This window comes from Cavia porcellus, unplaced genomic scaffold (assembly GCF_034190915.1).
Source record: "Cavia porcellus strain 051 isolate PalLab524CR breed Dunkin Hartley unplaced genomic scaffold, mCavPor4.1 scaffold_12, whole genome shotgun sequence".
Classification (NCBI taxonomy): domain Eukaryota; kingdom Metazoa; phylum Chordata; class Mammalia; order Rodentia; family Caviidae; genus Cavia; species Cavia porcellus.
The window spans coordinates 84,347,375-84,367,407 of NW_026947495.1; the positions used below are offsets into that span (position 1 = coordinate 84,347,375).

The following is a 20,033-nucleotide window of genomic DNA, read 5'->3' on the forward strand; positions in this document are numbered from 1 at the left end:
TGTAACCACTTCATAAAGATGAATGCCTTTTATTATGAAAAAATTGCTGTACATTACAGCCAACATTCAGAAACAGTATTTTAACAAACATTTATCTAGATTATAAACTGCAGAGACCACGATCCTTTTTCAACAGTAATGAACATCTGCTGAGTCACTTCACATTGCTCGGGCTCCTGTGCTCATCACAGTGAGGAGATGAGAGGAGAAGAGCACCTTGGTGATCCAAACAGCTATTAGTGTTACTAGTACAGTGCAAACCAACAACTTACAACAGGACAGGGAAAAAAAAGCAAAACACTACACTGCTGAGGAGGACAACACTTCTGAGATGGGAAAGGCCAAAGCTCATTTCCTTTTTCTTCCCACCCGTGGCTTTGGCACAAGGTACAAGAAGAACAATACTAGGCCGGGGGTCCATGCAGCTCTGTCCCACGTGTCCCAGGCCCCATCCTGCATGCGGAAGGGCTCCTTGTCCCAGTCTTGGCATGCAGCGTCTGCACATGGGCAGCTGACGGCCGCAGTGGCCTGGAGTCCATGTTGAATTCCAGTGTACTTGCTCACTGTAGCACAGCAAGGAAAGCAAAACCAGAACTCCTATGTTCTTTTTAATCAGGAGGCGGAAGACTCCTGTCTGGACGCAGTCTCCATTTTTGGGTCAGGATGCGACAGTCACTTATGAATCTCTCCCATCCTCAATATCCAAAGGAAAAGCTTAGAAAAGTTAAAACTGCAGTTTAAAAATTCCCCTTTCCCCTCACCAGTGAAGAAGCATGATGTCCACAGGATTGGGACGATCAGGAGGGCAGAGAATGGCCACTACAGTTTCCAGTACAATCTGCTCCTTGCAAAGGGATCTGGGGTAACTGCAGATGGATTTCGATCCACAAACTCAAAAATATTCATAAACTTTTTTAATATAAAAAAGTGTGCTGGAAACTTTTCTTACAACTTCATGTAGCTGACATACCGTTGAGTACAGGAGGGGTATCCTATTCCAAATATAAGGTGAAATTTTTGGAATTTAACATAGGTCAACACTGGTCAAATCAATTCCACCTAAATTTTCTGTCTTCTTTTTAAATCACACACTTTTTTTTCCCCTTGGGTTCTGGGCTCTTAATTATTAGTGAGGCTCAGAAATAACAACCAAAATTACATAAAGTCCATTCCAATTTCAATACTCTTTTTTCACCACTACAAATAGACTCCAGATGGTAGTAGATAATCCAGTTTTCAAACTATTATGCAGCCTAGGTAAGCTTCTCACGCTGGATCTGGTAGTAACATGCCTGAGGAAAAGTTTAAAACAATTTATAATTTACTTAAAAAATTACATAAACAGCAATGCACATGAATCTAAAGGAATAAACTTTTTCAGCAATGACGGACATACTGACAATCAGTTCTGTGTGCACTCCCTGTCCCTTTCTAGTCCCTATATTCAGTGGCTGGTTTTTGCGTTGGCGTAGTTCATATAACGTTTTGTGTATTAAACAAAAAACTTTTTACCAGTTGTATGATGTGATTTGCTACACAGAAATAACCTAATGGATCAACAGTGACTGGCGTATAAAGGTGCACTACAGCCACTGCAGCTAGAAACACCCGAGACAGTGAATAAACACAGACGCTCACAGCCCTGCATGTCCAGAAATCTAAATTTCCAGGAGTGCATTTTTTTGCAAAGCGTCTTCACTGATTCTGAAAGTACCTAGGATTGAGAATTAGTTATAATACACTGAACAGCACATCCAGATAGTGCATGTTTTCCAAGCTTTCATTCCTGAGAATAAGATTACTGAGTCAAACTCCAGTGCTGGTACTTACTCTAGCAGCAACTTACAGCCATTATGGTACAATAGTAAAGTGGTCCCTTATCAGCAGTGTAAGCCCTCCAGCATGTGAAATAATTTTAAAACACATTTGCTAAGTTAGAAGGCATAAAATGACATCTTATTTACAACTGCACCTATGATTTTCAGTGAATTTGAGCATTTTTTAACATGTAAACTTACTCGGTTCCTCCCTTTGTGGTCTGTTTAGAGAAACTCTTCATAGAACATAAATACAATAATGTAAGTAATTTTTAACCAATATTCTTTTCTAATTTCCTTCCCTTTTTTCATTTTCATTTTTTAAAAACAGAAATTGTATTGGTGTGCCAGGTGTGGTGTTACACATTGATAATCCCAGCACTCTGGAGTTTGAGGCAGTAGAATCACCGTGAGTATGAGGCTAGCCTAGGCTCCATAGTGAGTTTAAGGCTAACCTGAACTACATTGCAAGACCCTGTCTCAAAAAAAGCAAAGCAAAGCAAAGCCAAGCAAAGAAAAGAAAATTTATTGATTTTTAAGTGAATAGTTTAAAAGCTAATCTAAGCCAGAAATTTGACATTAAACTCTACTTTTTCCCTTTTTTAAATTTATCTGTTTTTCCTGGTCTTTTCTCTATATTTAACTCCCAAAGCATCTCTAATTTGCTATCCCATTCTTCTTCTAAAATTGCTAATAAATTATGCAATACTATCTGTGGCCTTTCGTTAAGTAATTTATCCTTTTTCTATATTTGATGCTTCCATTTTCATATGAGACTTCCCTTGCAGGCATGCCTTCTGTCCTTTCCATGTAGGTACTGTCTACTCTAGTGACAGTAAGATACTATTTCATCTTAATTACTGTGATTTTATAATATTTAACTGACTGGAATATTGGGCTTATTCTGCTTCTTTTTCAGAAGTGGTTTTGCCATTTCTTGATCTTCCAGGAAATTTTAGAAAATCCAAGAGGAAAAAAAAAAAACAACTGTGGGAAATGAAAATTACTTTTCAGGATAATACCTAGAGGGCATCCGGATCAAAGAGCCTCATTTGAAACCTACTGGTTATAGTAAATACAAGCAAGAGGAGTCAGATGAAATTGAAACGCATTACTTATACCCTGCCTCTTGTAAGTTCCATTAAATATACCTACTGTAGGATACTTTTTAGAACATTAAAAATTCTTTCTGCTTTCTTTTGGAGTTATTTAAGCCCCAAAGCATCTGAAATTTATGAAGATATAAACATTTTTAACAATTTGAATAATTGATAAGTGAATACTTTGCTCTAGTATTCTGAATAGTAGTTGACATCCTACTTTTTAAAAATATATTATGATGGTTTTAAATATTGTGCATGCACTAAAGGTAATGTCTACACTGAATTTTTCTATAAAGAAAGTAATGATGGCTTGATAATATGGTAAAGGATAGTTTTAAGCTAAACTGTTATTAAATAATACCTATACTCACCTTCAAGGTAGTGAACATTATGCCCTGCTCCCCATGTTGGAGATAAGGATCCATCAGATCTTCAATGAGGTGCACCTCAGAGCCTAAATTCCTAATCCTGCCCCAAAGAGAAAAGGTTGGTAAGTTTTTCTATTCACAAGTCCATCTGCCTTTTGAATCTGTTGATGGGAAAAGAAAGAACAGCTCAAATAAAAACATAATACCATACTGGGATCAGTTAACAGAGGTGGGTTTTTTTTCCTCTAGAGAAGAGAACACATTTCTCTGATCAGTTCACAAGAAGCAAAGAGCAGTATTAAATATTGGTTCTGATAATAAAGTTGAAAGATCAGATACCTGGCCCGCAGTACCACATACAAGAACACAGGGAACAAGTCATCCATGGACCACAGGAAGTCTTCCTGAAGGGAAGCCAGGACACTCTGAGAGATCTCCTCAAATGTCTGCTGGATGACCTTAAGTTTGTCTGATGGGGTAAAGGTTGTGCTAAGTTAAAAAAAGAAAAGAATTACAAAAAGACCTCATAATTTTCTTAACAAAGCTATTTCTTATTAACTTTTTTAAACAATTCTCTCTGAGTTTCACAACCAATTTAAAATGGATAAACCAGGAATACTGAGTCCCTGGGAAGAAGCACTGTGCTACGCTACGGGGCTTTCGGAAAACTACCTCCAGCTGTTGACGGGTCACATGAAGAATTTGTAAGTCACGCATGATTTCCTTTTACCTATCTTGTTCTAATATATGCTCTTTTTTTTGGTATCGAGAATTGAACTCAGGACCTTGCATTTGCCAGGCAGATGCTTGTGTCAAGCTATATCCCCAGCTATGTTTTTTTTTTTTTTAATTACAAATTTGGTTAATTTCCATTTGTTTAAAGACATGAGTATATAGTTAAATTACTGGATAGGTATCTCCACTGTTTCTGAAAATGCAAGGGCATGTTAGAATAAAAGTTAACCTAAATGTCTCAAAAGGACTTTCTGATCTCTGAGTGGAATCTGACCCTACTGGGAGCACAAAGGTATGCTTGGAGCTTAGGTTAGAAACTAGGTGTCATTAATGTTCCAGGAGATTAAAACATAACTTTAAGTTGTTTGATTTGTCAGTGAATCAGAAATTACCTGATCTGTTGCAAACATTCTACTGCTGAAGCAAAACATGCATCTTTTGTGGTTGGCAATATCTATGAAAAGAGAATAAAGGTCAGAGAGGAAAGCTGCATTTTGCAGTTAAAAAAGTAAATGATATTGAGAATGACATAGTTCACTAGTGGATAATTGATACTAGCACAAGTCCAAGTACCGTTCTACCACAGTAAAATGAAAAAAGTTTTTGCAATCTAACTCTTTACACCAGGCCAGGGATATAGCTCATCGGGATAGTGCCTGCCTGGCAAGTGTGAGGTCGTGAGTTTGATTCCTTGGTAAACTCCTCCCTCCCCCAAAAAACCAGTAATCCTTCACACCAAAAGAAAAAAAAAAAATCATAAGGAAACTAAAATCTACTATACCTTTTTACTTTCTCCAAAGATTGACAAAGTTACTGGCCAAAATTTCCTAAAATGCAATCCACAAATTATTAATACAAATTGTTATTGTAATAGATAAGTCTCTATAAAAAGTTGACAGCTACATGGACTTCCCTGTTTTATTAAAAATAATTTCCACTGACAGTTTAAGTTTTAAAAAAAAGAATCCAGTTTCTATCCATCTAAGGAAGTTATGATTTTATAGTCAATGATCCCACATATAGTAACAAATATTGTCTAAAATCTTTCCTTTACTCAGGTTTATCTCATTTGTTTATTATTAAATTATTCCATTGAAAAAACTTTTCAATTAAGTCTTACTCATTTTTTTGATAGAACAAATATAAAATACTGAGCGTATTTATACACTTAAGAGATCAGCTGTATTGGAAAGCAAGCAAGCAGTAAATCGCTGTTACCCTGGAACAACCAGAAATAATGCCTTATAAAACAAGAGCACATCTATAATTTTAAACTGAAAAATGCAGCTGGAGAAGGAAGGCAGACAATAAGGGAAAGAAGGCCAAAGACTGAACATGATTTTTTCTAAAGAATGTGATATAGAATATATCTTTTGTTTAAATAAGTACAAAGTAACAGACAAGATAAGTCATATTTAGTTTCTCTACATGACAATATACGAATAAGCAGTTTCATATTCATTTCCATCTATTTTCAGAAATGAAGATGATTAAATATTACTTTGGCTTATTAAGATATATGCAAATAAGTAAATAAACTGCATGTCATCTATATGCATACATATATAAATAAAAGTAAATACCAGACACCACATTCCTGATAATGCTGATAAATTTGAAATTAAAAACTCTTGGTGGGGCTGGGGGTACATTTCAGTGGTACAGTGCCTGCCTGGCAAGTGTGAGGTCATGAGTTCAACCCCCAGTACCAAAAACCAAAAAGTAAACCAACAAAAAACACCTCTTGGTTCTGCTTATAACTAATTACTCAGCTTACCTCTGCACTCCAAGGAAGCCCAAGAGAGCCACATCTGGCTGCTTGTTAAGCCGCAGCACACATTCCCAGTAGACATCCTCCTCACGGTCGTGTTCCAGAGCATACAGCATGAAGAGCGGTGGGTACAGCCGCGGCAGCAGCACAGGAAGCAGTAATCCAGAGCTTGTTACCACACAACTACAAAATATTGGAGGGGAAATCCAGGTGCATTTGTATTTAAACTGCACACAGAATCAAAGACCGAAGCTTGGCTTTTAAAATTCAAAGTACATATGGAAAAATGTAAAGGTTTATTACTCTACTTGTTAAACAAGGAGCCTCAAACTTGGTTTTTCACTAACTGTGAAGTCTATCCAGTAGCTTGAATCTGTTTCCATTTTGAGGTTGCTTCCTCCGTGGTTTCCCTTGGTCTGCATGATTTACTTTGCTTGGCAACCATTGTGCCAGTTATTCGTGTCTGCTTTTTCCTGAGGTACAGAGCTTGAGACCTCACAGAACCTGGAGATCACCTAATCCAACCACACCATGGTAGAAACCAGCAAACAGATCTAGCGAGAGCCACTTGTTCTGGGGACTCTTTGATAACATCTTCTGGCCCGCACCCGCTTTCTCCACCTTCTCACTCAACTCCATTTACCCTGGCTCTGGTGATTCCGATCTGGAATCTGACTTCTCAGTGCAAAACGACTTCCTTTCAGTGGACTGAGGAGCAGAGAGAGGAATTGTGCTGCCCTCTTCAGGAAGTTCAGGAAACAAGAACCTAAGAAACAATTCATATAAAAAAACCCACACAATTATTTTTCTAGATTGGCTCAGAATACTAAAAATACATTTCGTTAATTCACATAAAGACCTATGAAATAAAACTTTATCATAAGTAAATATTTTAGTTCCCTGAGATTATTTATTTATATTTGAGACAGGATTTCACTACACAGTTTAGGCTGGCCTTGAACTCACTTTGTGGCCCAGGCTGGCCTCAAACGCACAGTGATAGCCCTACTTCAGCCTCCCGAGTGCTGGGATTACAGGCATGCACCACCACGCCCAGCTGTCTCTCTGAGATTATTTATTGATGCTGCTTAAAAAATAAAATTATGAATGTAGCTACTACAGGCCACAATAACACTTGTCTATTATCCCACAGTCCAGGAAGGTTGAAGCAGGAGGACCACGAGTTCAAGGCCAGCCTGAGTTATATAGCAAGACACTGTCCAAACCAAAAACAGAAACAAACAACAGACACATATGTGCACAAAAAGTGCAGACACTAAATATTTTTTTTACTTTTTTTTTGGTTTTGTAACAGGAATTGAACTCAGGACCTTGCGTTTGCCAGGCAGGCACTATGCCACTGAGCTATATCCCTTGCCCTACACAATATTTTTAAAAACCTATCAGTAAACTAAGGAATGAAGACATCTGAGCTACACAAGATAAGTATGTTTTACTGGCAATTCTTATCTGAGGTCAATGTATCCTAACTTAGACCAGAGACCATTATTCTCAGACATAAGCAAATATCAGTCAAAACTACTTACATGTTCAATATTAAAAGATGGTTAAATAAATTATAAAAATTCAATTAATGCAAATTTTAAAAGTGTTTTGTTACAAAGATGAGTTGTTGAAAGTTAAATTTTCGGCCCTACTCCTAGACTTTATCTCTGACCTCTGGTATGTTGGCAGGCTCTGTGTAAATAAGCTTATTGTCTTTTTTAGTTCTACAGGCTTAAATCTTGATCTTTCAGAGGCAGCTTGCAATTCTTTCTACTTTTGCCTCTCCCTCCGCCCTTGCTTTGTAATTGGGGAAACTAAAACAGGCCAAGTAACACATCCAGCTTATGGGAGAGCTAAACACATCCAGCTTATGGGAGAGCTAAAACACTCCCAGTCCTAAGATCTCAACGGACACACTTAATCCCCCCAAACTGTAAATATTTCCAAATATGTGTATCAGTTTTGAGGCTAATAAAGAAGTTTCTAGGAAAAATTCAAAACTTTTATATAACTAATATTTATCTGTCGACATAAACTCAATAAAAAATCTTGTATATCTCCAACTTGAATTTGCTTACTGTCTGGAATTTGCTTTCCCCAAACCATAATGGCTCAAAGTTCCTGCACAGATGCTACCTGATAGGTAGAGTCCCACCTTCTGCACACAGCAGCCGCTCATCTCTAGCCCATTCTCCCCCCCACCCTTAGTTTTCTCTAAAGTGCTAATCAATGGCAAACTATATATTTTAGTTGCTCATTCTTTCTCTTCACTACAATGTTAAATTCCAAACAGTGGGTTTTTTTACTTGCTTGTTCTGCTTTTAAGCCCCTCAGGCCACAGGATGGTGGCTATTATCGATTTGTTGAATAAATAAATGTAAATGACACTGTTGCTAAGCTTTAGGACATAAATACTCAGTAGCAGAACTTGATACTGGTAGTTAGGCTTTAGAGGCATAATTTTGCTTAGACATTAAATCAAAATAAGACAACAAGGCCAGGCCTGGTGGCCCATGCCTGTAATCCCAGCGCTTGTAGGATGAGGCAGGACTGAAAATTCAAGCCTAACCTGGACACTTTAGTGATTTAGACCTTCAAAAACAAACCAAACCAGAAACAAAAATGGACAAAGACATCTTATCTCAAATTAAAATTATGAGTAAGAGTGCATAAAACTAAGTAACAAAGGCAAAGGTTTGTCTTTTTTGTTTATAGTATAAATGTAAGTTAAAAACATATTTTCATTATTTAATCTGTTTAAGGGCCTGCAGCATAAATGTATTTTCTTGATTGTTTTTACAATAATAGGGAGAACACTTAAGATTCTTCACAAAACTATAGCTGGGTACGGTGGAACATGACAGTAATCTGAGCCTTCAAAGAGGCAAGAGGATCAGTGTGAGTTTGAGGCCAGCCTGAACTACATGACAAGACCCTATCACAAAAATCCAAAGATAAAGAATAATAAACAAACAAACAAAACAAAATAGTAGTGTCTAGATTTAGCCTGAAAATACACAAACATTAAAATGAACTATTGCTCCAGAGCTTTCAGACTTCAGTGAAAAGACCTTTTACCTCACCAGCTGAAAAATCCTCTTAAGATAGGACTTAATCTCCTTTACAGCCTCCTGCAACAGCCGGCGGTTAGCGCCCACACCCACATAGGTCATTCTGTACACGGCAACCAGCGTCTCCACAAGCCTGCCCAGGGGGTGGAGGGGAGTATCGCAGGCCTGGGCAGGAAGAAAGGCCAGGAAGCCAGTCAGTGTGCACGGAGAGCAGACAATCAACCAGCAGTTTCACATGACAAGCAATTCCAAAGTATTGAGTCTGCATAAATGCAGTGACACAGATGGAATTTCTACACTGGGCATTGCAGGGGACTCCCTGTAATCCTGCACTCAGGAGATGAAGGCCAGCCTGGAAATAGGAATTTGGAATTCCTAATTTTTCTTTTTAATTGGCAGGTAGTTATTATACACATTAATGGCATATTGTGTGATATTTTGATACATTTATACAATGTGCATACACTCAGGATAATTTGGTTATTCCATAATTTCAATTATTTATCATTTCTTTTTGATAAGAACATTCAATAATACAATGCAATATTGCTTAGCATAATCACCCTCTGGGTAACACCACCATCGTTTAGTCTTTCACAACAAAAAATATTTGGTCATAAAAAAGGATAAAATCCTATCACGGGCAGCAGCACATGAATGGAACTGAAGGTCATAATATTAAGAGAGCTAAGTCAGGCACAGAAAAACAAATAACTACGTGATCCTACTCATATGTGAGCTGAGCTCACCAAGCTAGAGAGTAAAGAGTGATTATTGGAGATTCTAATCTTCCTAAAAACCCATTTAACACCTTGAGAAAATACTTTGGAACTCCTCATATGGAAGGCCATTAAATAAAATAATGCATTATAAACTTAAAAAAAATTTGAAATGTTACCTTAGAGAAAACCAAACATGGACTGTTGATCACGCACTGTAACAGTCATGCTCCTGTTTCCTTGATTTCTTTATACCCTCTCCTGTGCCCCCTCTACAGATGCATGCCCTACTTTAGACTGAAGCTCTTCTTACAGGAAGCAGACAGCATTCCAAGGGGAGGCCTGTGTGCTTCCCTTAGACAGACTCTCATTTGCTCGTATTAGTAACAAAAAGCCACTTTAGGGGCCGGGGATTTAGTTCAGTGGTAGAATACTTGTCTAACAAGCTGGAAGCCCTGGGTTTGGTCCTTATCACCAAAAAACCAAAACCCCAAAACAAAACAAAACAAAAAAAAAACCCACAAAGCCACTTTAAACTCTGATCTTAATTAGGAACTTGAACAGACTGGGAATGGTAGAGCACTTGGAAGGCTGAGACAGGAAGACTGCTGCAAGTTTGAGGTTATCCTGGCTATACAGTGAGTTCAAGACCAGCCTGAACTACACTGTGAGATCCTATCTAAAAAACAAAAACAGAAACAAAAAAACAGAAAGAACCCAAACCAAAACAAAACAAAAATCCCAAAAAAATCCAAACAGAAAAAATTCCTTGAATACCTTCTTCACATAGAAATGTGATCTTAGAGAGCGAGCACAAGAAATACATATAAGATAAAACCAGGACAGGGCTAACATTTGAGTGATATAATGTTGTAGTCACATCATTAATTCACGAAACCAATTTCAGTTTGATTCCAGGTTACCTTTATTAAATATTTCTTGATGTCATCATATTTCTCCAAAGAGAAGGCGCCAACGTGCTGTGGAATGAATTCCAAACTCTCTAGCGTCTGAGTCTGTGAGCGACTTAATATTTCCGGACTGTAAGAAGGCAAAGGAAAACCTATTATATATTTCATATCAATAAAGTAAGATCTTGTAAATATGCACATGGAACATGGTCACAAAATATGGAAGAAGGGAAGCATCCTGTGGTTCTGGGCTTAAATGAGCTCATAAATGGTTCATTCTACTAAGATATCATCCACATAGAACATTCACTCAAAATAGCATTTAACAGTTCAAACCAGTTACACTAATTTAATGAAGATTTTGCTCTAATCTATCATGGTGTTGGGAAATCCACGGCAGTAGCCTGAAGAGAAAACTAGCAATAAACCTGTTAGAGATGAAAATGCAGTAAAAGAGAGGATGAAGCTAAGTAAGTAAAACAAAGGGAAAATGAAGAAAGGAATGAGCTCAGGAAGCAAAGAGACAGGGTGGGCACCCAAGGGTGAGGGGCAAGGAAGCGTGGGATGGGTAAAGGGGTGCTTTGTATAAGAGGCCAAGACAAACCACAGGTTAGCAATCAAACTGCAGAAACTGCAAACGTGCACATTCACTATTAGATTAATAGTAATAAACAAGTAAGATCTTTGTGCTACAGCACAGTTTTATGTAAAAGTTCACTCATTCTCAATTCTTAAGAACATCCAGCAATAGTTAATCAAAGTTAGAGCATCAAGGTCTACATCTTCATGAACAACCATGAGGCTCAAGAATGAGAGTGTAATCAATTCCTACTTTTTCTCAGAGAATAAAAAATCCCACTTCCTAGAAAAGGCAAGCTGTGACACTGTGGTTTATTTTAAATCCCAATATTTGAGGGTATGTAATTAGACAGAATCTAGACTAATCTCTCTAGCAGAGTAACAATTACTATTTGTCAGACCAATAAGACATTTACATTTCCTGAAATATTTTTCAATCCCTAGAATTAATTTCTACATCACTCTATTGTGCTTATATACTTGAAAACTGATGACTTGTACAAAGAATTGTAGGAAACTAGACCATTTACTCATTTAGAATATACACCTGTATTCTGAGTACATGGACACTTGCTAAAACTTCTTTAATTTCTGGGTATTAGAAAGCAACTAGTATTTGTGCAAGAAATTGGCAAAAAACTAAAGTCAAGTACATATAGTTGTACACACAGAGCAAAACAAGTTCTCTGATATTTTAACAATAAAGGAATAGCCAAAATAAATGACCTAGAATTAGATTGAAAATAGTTAATTATTTCACTACAGGGAGTGGAACATTCCTTAGGTCCAAATGTTAGGCAATGTTTATGTGAGCTGCTGATTGAGTAAGGTCTGAACAAAGGCAGATGGAGAAAACAGGAGAAAAGAAGAAAAAGGAGAAACAGAGAGAAATGGGAAAACGTGTTGTCTGTAACTGTTCTTTCAGCATTTCAAATACATTGTCACACTCCGGCCTTCCGGCCGATAAGGCCTGCAGGTGGCCACTGGAACTGCCTTTCTGCAGGTTTTGCTCTTCCTGGCTCCATCTTTGAGTATGAACAGGATGCCTCTGTGGATGTGCCTCTTTGTCTTGATCCAGGTGCTCAGCTTCTCAAATCTACAGATTTATATCTTTCACCAAATACGTAAATTTTCATTTTTTTCTTCAACAAATTTCCACCCCTTATTTTTTCTGAACTTTGAATTTAAACCCACAGGTCCTTAAGGCTCTGTTCTGCTTTTCTCCATGATATTGTTTAGAGTGGATGATTCCTACAAATCTGTGTTCAAGTTCACTGATTCTGTTACTGAGTTCACATGGTCAGTCATTTGGGTCATTGTAGTTTTCAGCACTAAATGGCTTCTACTACTTTGGTGATACTTTCCCCCGAGTACTGGGGAATGAACTCAAGGCCTCATGCACGCTGTGAAAGTACTATGCCACCAAACTGTAGCCCCAGCCTTTTTGCGGGGAGGGGAGGTTTGACACAGGGTCTTGCTATGTAGTCCAGACTAGCCTTGAACTCAGCCCAGGTGGGTTTTGAATGCCTGGCCCTTCTCAAGCCTTAGTTTCCTGGGTGCTGGGATTACAGGTGTGCACCAGCACTCCTGGATTTTCCCAGCCTTCTTATAAGTTGCCCAGGTTGTCCTCCAATTTGTGATCCTCTTGTCTCACCCTTCAGAGTAGCTAGGATTAGAGATGTGCACCACCACACTTGCACTGATACTTTCATTTTAGTATTTATTCAAAGATGTCTGTGGTTGCTCACTTGCTTATTTTTACAATAGCTACTTTAAAGTTCTTTTCAGGTAACTCAAACATCACATCACCAATGTCTGCTGATTGTCTCCCTGACTTGGATTCCATGGTTACTCTGGGTCATGTTACTCTTCATGCTCACATGCATGAAGAGTAAACACAGCAGGCCTGAACTATTACCTTCAGAGGGACATGCTTTTAAGGTTGGTGCTCACTCAGCTGGAGCCTCAGAACTCTGCTTGCTCCAGGTGCCCCATGTTGATGTGAAACTGCCCCGACTGATAAGAGATTCTGCTCTCTGCGGACTCCGTCAACCCTGTGATTTATGGTGAACACAGCTTTTCTTTCAGGACTACTGAGTGATTCTGCTGGTTGCCAGGCACAAGGTGCCAACATGACAGGATCTCAAGTGAAAATCACAGTCCTGAGTCACCAGTGTGTTTCTCTGGAGGTCAACACTATCCACACACACGTAGTTGTTTTACTGTTGGCAAGAGTGTGTGCTATATGACTCCTCAGAGCAAGGGAAGACTGTGGGACACTCACAGGTGTCTTCTGCTGTCTGATCTGCCTGTGTACTCCCACTGTGCTATTGGGATCTTACTCACAGGACGTCTATATATTGAGTTATCTGAATTCTAGCAAATCACTGAATGTGAAGATCTCAGAACCCCTTAAAGCAGCTGGAAACTTTGCTCCAGTCTTCTGTGGGCTCTGGTTCCAATACCATTGAAAGCTGGGTGGGTGTCAGCTGAACAGCAACCTTGGACCCAAGTGCAGGTGTGTTGACCTGTGTGGCTCTCAGGGCCTGTGGTACACCATGAAGACCAAGTCTGCATATGTTCAGTGTGGTGGGCCCACGAGTTCATAAGCAACTTCCTGGGTTGTTTCCAGAGCTTTCTTTCTCTCACTTCCTGGGTATTTTCAGGCTCTCAGAACTTTTAGTTCATTCTGCCAGAAACTACTCAGTTTTGTGAATGTGCCATACTGGGGCCACGGATGGGAGGACAGAGTAAAACCACCAATCAAGAGGCTTAGTCTTGCCTATTGGACCGGAGGTTCGGCAAGAGCAGACAGCATTCCACTTGTTTAGAGCCCTGGCTCCTCCAAGTCCCATCCTGGGCTGCTTCCTCTGCTCTGGCCGCCACCTCTGCTGCAGAAGAACCCAGAGGCAAGGGCGGAGACTAGGGAGAGAGGAAGTAAGGTGCTGCCTCCACTCAGAAGACCTGTTCTTACTCCTTGAGCGGGAGCCAGGATTTTTCCAGACCTTCAGTAAAACTGTGCTTACTTCCAGGCCCCAGGTTCCACTGAGTACAGACTGAACAGCAAGAGAGAAAGACCCCAATAGCTCAGCACTGGGTCCAGCTGTGCTTGCTCACTTCGCCTGTTACTGTCCAGAGCTCTCAAACGGCTGTCCCTGTACCCTGTCCAGGTTTACAGCTAAGTCAACAGAAGATAAACGAGGCATGCTTTCATCCATCTTACCCAGAAAGAGAAGTACTCGACTAACTTTTAAATTAAATTCTATTTTAAAACAAAATGTAGTGAGTGAGTCCTGACTACTAACTGGTCTTACACTTCATTTTTCTACCACGCTCAGCCCAGCACCAGGCATCACCCACCTGTCTCTGTGCTGACGCCGACTGGCAGTTAGGGCCACAGCAATGTTGTCCCAGGCTTTCCAGACGTCACCCTGGCCTGGGCTCTCACAGCCCAGCTGGCGCCAACATTCATCAAACACTGCTTTCCACTTCTCATCGGCCGCCACTGCCAGGTTTCCCAGCTTCCTCCTAATAGAGCCACACAACCTTTATCAATCAGTTCTGCGCAAAACTGTTTCAAACAATGCAAATTTTCTGATTTATAATTGAGAATACTTCTGTGGCCCAAACTGTCTATAAATTTATTTAAACAGCTCTATTTTGAAAACACTGAACAAAAATTTAAAAGGAATTGATTTGGCTATTATCATTTACTAAAGTATATGGATTATTAAGCACAAAGCACATTAGAATTGACTCTTCTGTTTCCACAGAATTGATTCTTTTTTTTTTTTTTTTGGTTAAATTGATTCTTGCTAAAAAATGAAAAATGCTCTTTTAGCATGGAACCCTGTACTATTTGCTGTGGGACTCCTCTCACACCTATAATTTTTAATTATAAACATCATTATCACTTAGGTTTATTTTTATTTTATTTTATTTTTGTCTTTTTGAGACAGGGTCTCGTTATGTGGTTCAGGCTGGGCTTGGGCTCACTTTGTAGGCCCAACTAGTCTCAAACTTGCAATGATCCTCCTGCCTCAGCCTCCTGAGTTCTGGGATTACAGGAGTGCCGCACCATGCCTGGCTTTGAGGTTTATAATTTAAGCCAAGATCATTGATTTAGTTATGAACACTGGTGTTAGTTGATAATTCAGGGGTTACACTTTTTTTATATAAAGGAAAACTTGGCTAGGTGTGGTGGCACACGCCTGTAATCCTAAGCACTCGGGTAGGTGGCAAGAAGACTGAGCCAAGTTTGAGGCCAGTCTGGACTACATAGAAAGACCCTGTCTCATTCCACATTGTGACCCCCCAACTAAAAAAATGGGGAAAAGTTTTTTAAAAATTTGATTTTGCAGCCAGGAGTGGTAGTGCATGCCTGTAATTCCAGCACTCAGAAGGCTGAGGCAGGAGGATCATTGTGAGGTCAAGGCTAGCCTGAACTACATTTCAAGACCCTGTCTCAGGGAAAAAAAACCCTCAAATCCAAAACACCTTGATTTTGTTATTAAAATATTAACCAGCTTTGATGAAAGCAAGACAATCCAAAACACTCAAAAACTATATAGAATAAACAATAATAACTCACAGATATTTGGGTCTGTCTTTATCATTCTCATACAGACTGGGTTTGAAATAGGTTCCATTGATTTTTATCCCAGATCCCCATTCTCCGCTAAAATAACCTTCAATATAATCTCCATTTAGCAATGTCAGTGTACCCTATGTAAATTAGAGAAAAAATAGAGGAAACATTTTCAATTAAAACAATTAAGAAACAATACTATGTGGTTAATTAACATTTTCCTTTTTAATTTTCTCTTTACCAATGTATTTCTGAATCTTCAAAGTGTATGAAAATGATTCATGGGTAAAAGAAAACCCATAGGAAAAATGGAAAATCTTTTTTTTTTTTTTTTTAATTGGTACCGGGGATCGAACTCATGAACATGCATGCACTTGCAAGGCAGGTGCTTATACCGCTGAGCTAAATCCCTGGTAAAAATGGAAAATCTTTCAGTTGTATGAAACAAGCATACATCAAGTTAAAATTTATGGGATATGCTAAGCATGGCTTAGAGAACATTTAGAGCAGGTGACACTATCTCTAAAGTAAGACCTCAGATCAGTACTACGGAACTTCACAATACAAAACTAGAACAAGAACAAAACAAGACGAAGAAAGGAAATAATAAAAGTTAATTGAGAAATCAGAGAAATCTAAAATAAAAAAGAAAAAATCAATTAAACCAGAAGATAAAACCAACATTTAATTAGATTTATCAAGAAGAGACAAATTTATAGAACCAATAATGAAATGGGATATTACTATCCTTAGAGAAAGTAAAAAGGTTAGATGGTGCTGTGGTTTCAATGTGTGTCCCCTCAAAAACTTGGGGTGGGATTGAGGGTGGGGCCTTTGGGGGAAATGATTAAGTCACCAGGGTTCTACCCTATGAATGGGTCACTGGCTGGGGCACAAGCTACAACCTTCTGTCCTTTTGCCTTCCACTCTGTCCCTCCTACCACGTGAGGACAGCAAGAAAGGCCCGCAGACACCAAACAGCAGGGCCTTGGGTATGAATGTCCTAGTCTCCAGAAAGGCGAGGAAATAAATTTTCCACCTGTGGCATTATTAGAGCAGCTAAAACTAACTAAAACAGAATGGAATACTAAGGGAACACCTTTATGACTGTTACTTTTTAAACAACTTAAATGAAAAAGAAGTATTTCTAGGACACACATGACCAAAACTGACTCATGAAAAAAAGGAAAATGTGAATAAACCTATAAAATAAAAGTAAAGAAATCAAGTCTGAAATTGAAGTTTTCTATAAAGCAGTGCTCACGGAGAGGTCCCTCAGGGCCAGCTAGAGGCTTAGGAACAGGAACTCAGAAACAGCGGAGGCAAACAAAGCCAGATAAGGAAAGTCAACCAAAAGGAAAAACCTGAAAGAAAAAGAGAAAAGAATCTCCCAAATTTAAAGAGCCAACCAAAAATGGGCACCAGAAACGAATATACACACCTCAGATGAAGAAGGACGAACAGCAAATAAATATATGAAAAAATGTTCAGTATCATTGATCATTTTGAGAGATGCAAATTAGAAGAACACTGAGATCCCACCTCACCTGGGAAAGAATGACTGTTATCAAGAAATCAAGCGATAACAAATATGGCGGGGGGGGGGGAACCCCTCTCCACTGTTGGTGGGAGTTTAGACTGGTGCAACCACTGTGGAAATCAGTCTGAAGATTCCTCAAAAAACTAAAACTAAAGGTTCCATTTGGATCAGTCACTTCCCTGCTTGGTATATTCTCAAAAGAGTTAAAAGCATTGTACTCGGGGCTGGGGATTTAGCTCAGCTGCCTAAGTGCCTGCCTTGCAAGCAGGCAGTCGTGAGTTCGATCCCTGGTACCGATAAAAACGAAAAAGACAAAAAAAAAAAAAAAAAAAAAGGCATTGTACTCCAATGGTATATGTACACCAACGTTTAAAGAGGCACAATTTATAATAGCTAAATATTAGAAACAGCCAAAATAGCCATCAACTGAGGAATGGATAAAGATGTGGGTTTTTTTTTTACACAATAGAGTACTATTCTGTCATAAAGAAAGATAAGCTTGAGCTATTTCTACCTAAATGGATGCATCTTGAGACCATATTCTTGAGGAAAATAAATCAGACACATATGTTTAAATATTACATTGTTTCTCCAGTGCAAGAAACTAAAAGTGTAAAAAAGGACCAAAATGTATAATAAATATTGGGAAATGAGAAGAAATTGTTCAAATGAGAAGGAGAATGATGGAGCGGGGGATGGGAAAGGAAGCAAGGGGCAGGAAAACAAAAAGAATAGAAAGAAAAAATTGGAAACAGCTTCTGTAAATAGGGAGGGAAAGAAAGGCTGAAGGGAAGGGAGGGGAATATGAAAAAAAGAATTAAGCTATTTCATGGACAGGTACAAATTCACCATGAAGGTGATCATTGAGTCTATCTAAAATGTACCAATAAAATAAAGATAAATGGTAAGCCAGATACGGTGGTGCATGCTTATTAAGTACTCAGGAAGCTGAGGTTGGAGGATTTCAGGAGATCAAGTTCAGCCTGGGGTACATAGTGAGCTGAAAACCAGCCTTAACTATGTAGTGAGATCCGGTCTCAAAAAACCCAGCCATTTATGAAAACCTCACTGCTATCATTATATTAAATGCAGAAAATGAAAAGCGTTTCTTCTAAAATCAGGAATAGGGGGCTGGGGATTTAGCTCAGCGGCATAATCGCCTGCCTTGCAAGCAGGCAGTCGTGAGTTTGATCCCTGGTACCGATAAAAACGAAAAAGACAAAAAAAAAAAATAAATAAAATCAGGAATAGGTCAAGTGTCCAACACTCCTGTTCTATAGAATTCAGCTAGAGCTAAAGCTACAGCAAGGAATAAACCTGGTTTGGTGGTGCACATCTGTAAACCCAGTACTGGGGAGGCTGAGGCAGGAGGAGGATTACCAAGAGTTTGAGGCCAGCCCAGGCTACACAGTGAGTTAGGGCCAGCCTAAACTACATAGTGAGACCCCGTCTCCTAAACAAGCAAGCAAGCAAACAAACAAACAACAAACCCAAAAAGGAAGGAAAAAAGTTAAAATATCCTTATTTTAAGATGAGACGATCCTTTAACATCCCCTGTTTTGGATAGGCAGAGGTAATACTGTCAAAATGGCCATATTACCAAAAATGATATACAGATTTAATGTAATTTTCATCAAAATATCAGCTTTTTTCATACAACTAGAAAAAATAATGCTGAAATTTCTATGAAGACAAGAGACCTAGACTAGCAAGCACAATCCTGGGCAACAAGAGCAAGGCTGGGCATTACAACTGCCGACTGCAATTTATCTTGCAAAGCCACAGCAGTAAAGTAGCATGAGACACAGAAAACAGATGCACAGACCAAGGGAGAAGGTGGAGAAAGCATCCTAAACACTTTGACATGTCTGAGGAATGGGCCAGCAACACCCCTTGAGAAGTGACAGCCTCTTAAGAAACGGTCCTGGGAACACTGGCTATCCACTGGTAGAATAAGCAATCTTGATTCCGTCGCTCACCTGGTGTCAGAATCAGATCAAAGGAGATCAAAGAACTAGATATAAAAACAGAAGCAGTGAATGTGTTGGAAGAAAAAAATGATTTCTGAAAGAATAGGCACAGGAAAGATTGTAAGAACAGAACCTCAATTGCACAGAAAGTAATACCAAGAACAAACACGATTATATCAAGTTAAAAAAAGAAGCAACCAACAGAGTAAAGTCAAAATCTACAGATGGATCTAGTTAAAAGACATGTGATTGAAATGAATACGTTTCTCAAAAGTATAAAGGACCAATAAATACAAGAAAAAATGTTCACAATCTTGGCCATTAGAGACACTGAGATTCCATCTTAACTCTGAAAAGAAAAGCTATCATCAAGGATTCAAAGCAAATACTGCTAAAGATGTGAGGAAAAAAGAACCTTCTATGTTGATGGTAGAAATGTAAAGTAGCACAACCACTATAGAAATCAGCTAGGAGGTTCCTCAAAATATTCAAAATAGAAATTCCATGTGGTCCAGCTATGCCTTTCCTGGGTATTATATACTGTGATGATGTACAACTGATCCCAGAAATAGAAGGCTGGTTTAATATAAAAATAGTGACAGATATACTATGCAGTAAAACAAAGGGTAAAACCATGCTTATCTCAACAGATGTGTAAGAAAACTCTGACAAAATGCTTTTCTCATACATAAGCATGTACTAATACAAAAAAAAGAAAAAGAAAGAAAGAAAAAAAGGGGAAAAAATGATGAAAATAGAGCTTTTAGCTGAGCATGGTGGCGTATTCAGAAGGTCAAGCCAGGAGGATGGCTGTAAGTTTGAGGCCAGCCTGGGCTACACAGGGATAACCTGTCT

General features: G+C 38.8%; 1 protein-coding gene across 7 annotated transcripts in view; it reads right to left on the reverse strand.

Moving 5' to 3' along the window:
- Positions 1-13: 13 nt before the first annotated feature.
- The window catches only part of Als2 (alsin Rho guanine nucleotide exchange factor ALS2), an 80,029-nt gene continuing 60,009 nt past the window's right edge, over positions 14-20,033 (reverse strand). For all 7 annotated transcript variants that reach the window (XM_063259558.1, XM_063259561.1, XM_063259557.1 and 4 more), the window contains 11 exons: positions 15,672-15,805; positions 14,441-14,608; positions 10,514-10,631; positions 8,879-9,036; positions 6,438-6,560; positions 5,801-5,977; positions 4,805-4,850; positions 4,416-4,477; positions 3,628-3,777; positions 3,292-3,388; positions 14-1,292 (listed from right to left, as the gene is read on the reverse strand). In XM_063259558.1, coding sequence (XP_063115628.1) covers positions 1,254-1,292; positions 3,292-3,388; positions 3,628-3,777; positions 4,416-4,477; positions 4,805-4,850; positions 5,801-5,977; positions 6,438-6,560; positions 8,879-9,036; positions 10,514-10,631; positions 14,441-14,608; positions 15,672-15,805 — 1,272 coding nt within the window. In that variant the 3' untranslated portion in view covers positions 14-1,253. The remainder of the gene's footprint in view (positions 1,293-3,291; positions 3,389-3,627; positions 3,778-4,415; positions 4,478-4,804; positions 4,851-5,800; positions 5,978-6,437; positions 6,561-8,878; positions 9,037-10,513; positions 10,632-14,440; positions 14,609-15,671; positions 15,806-20,033) is intronic.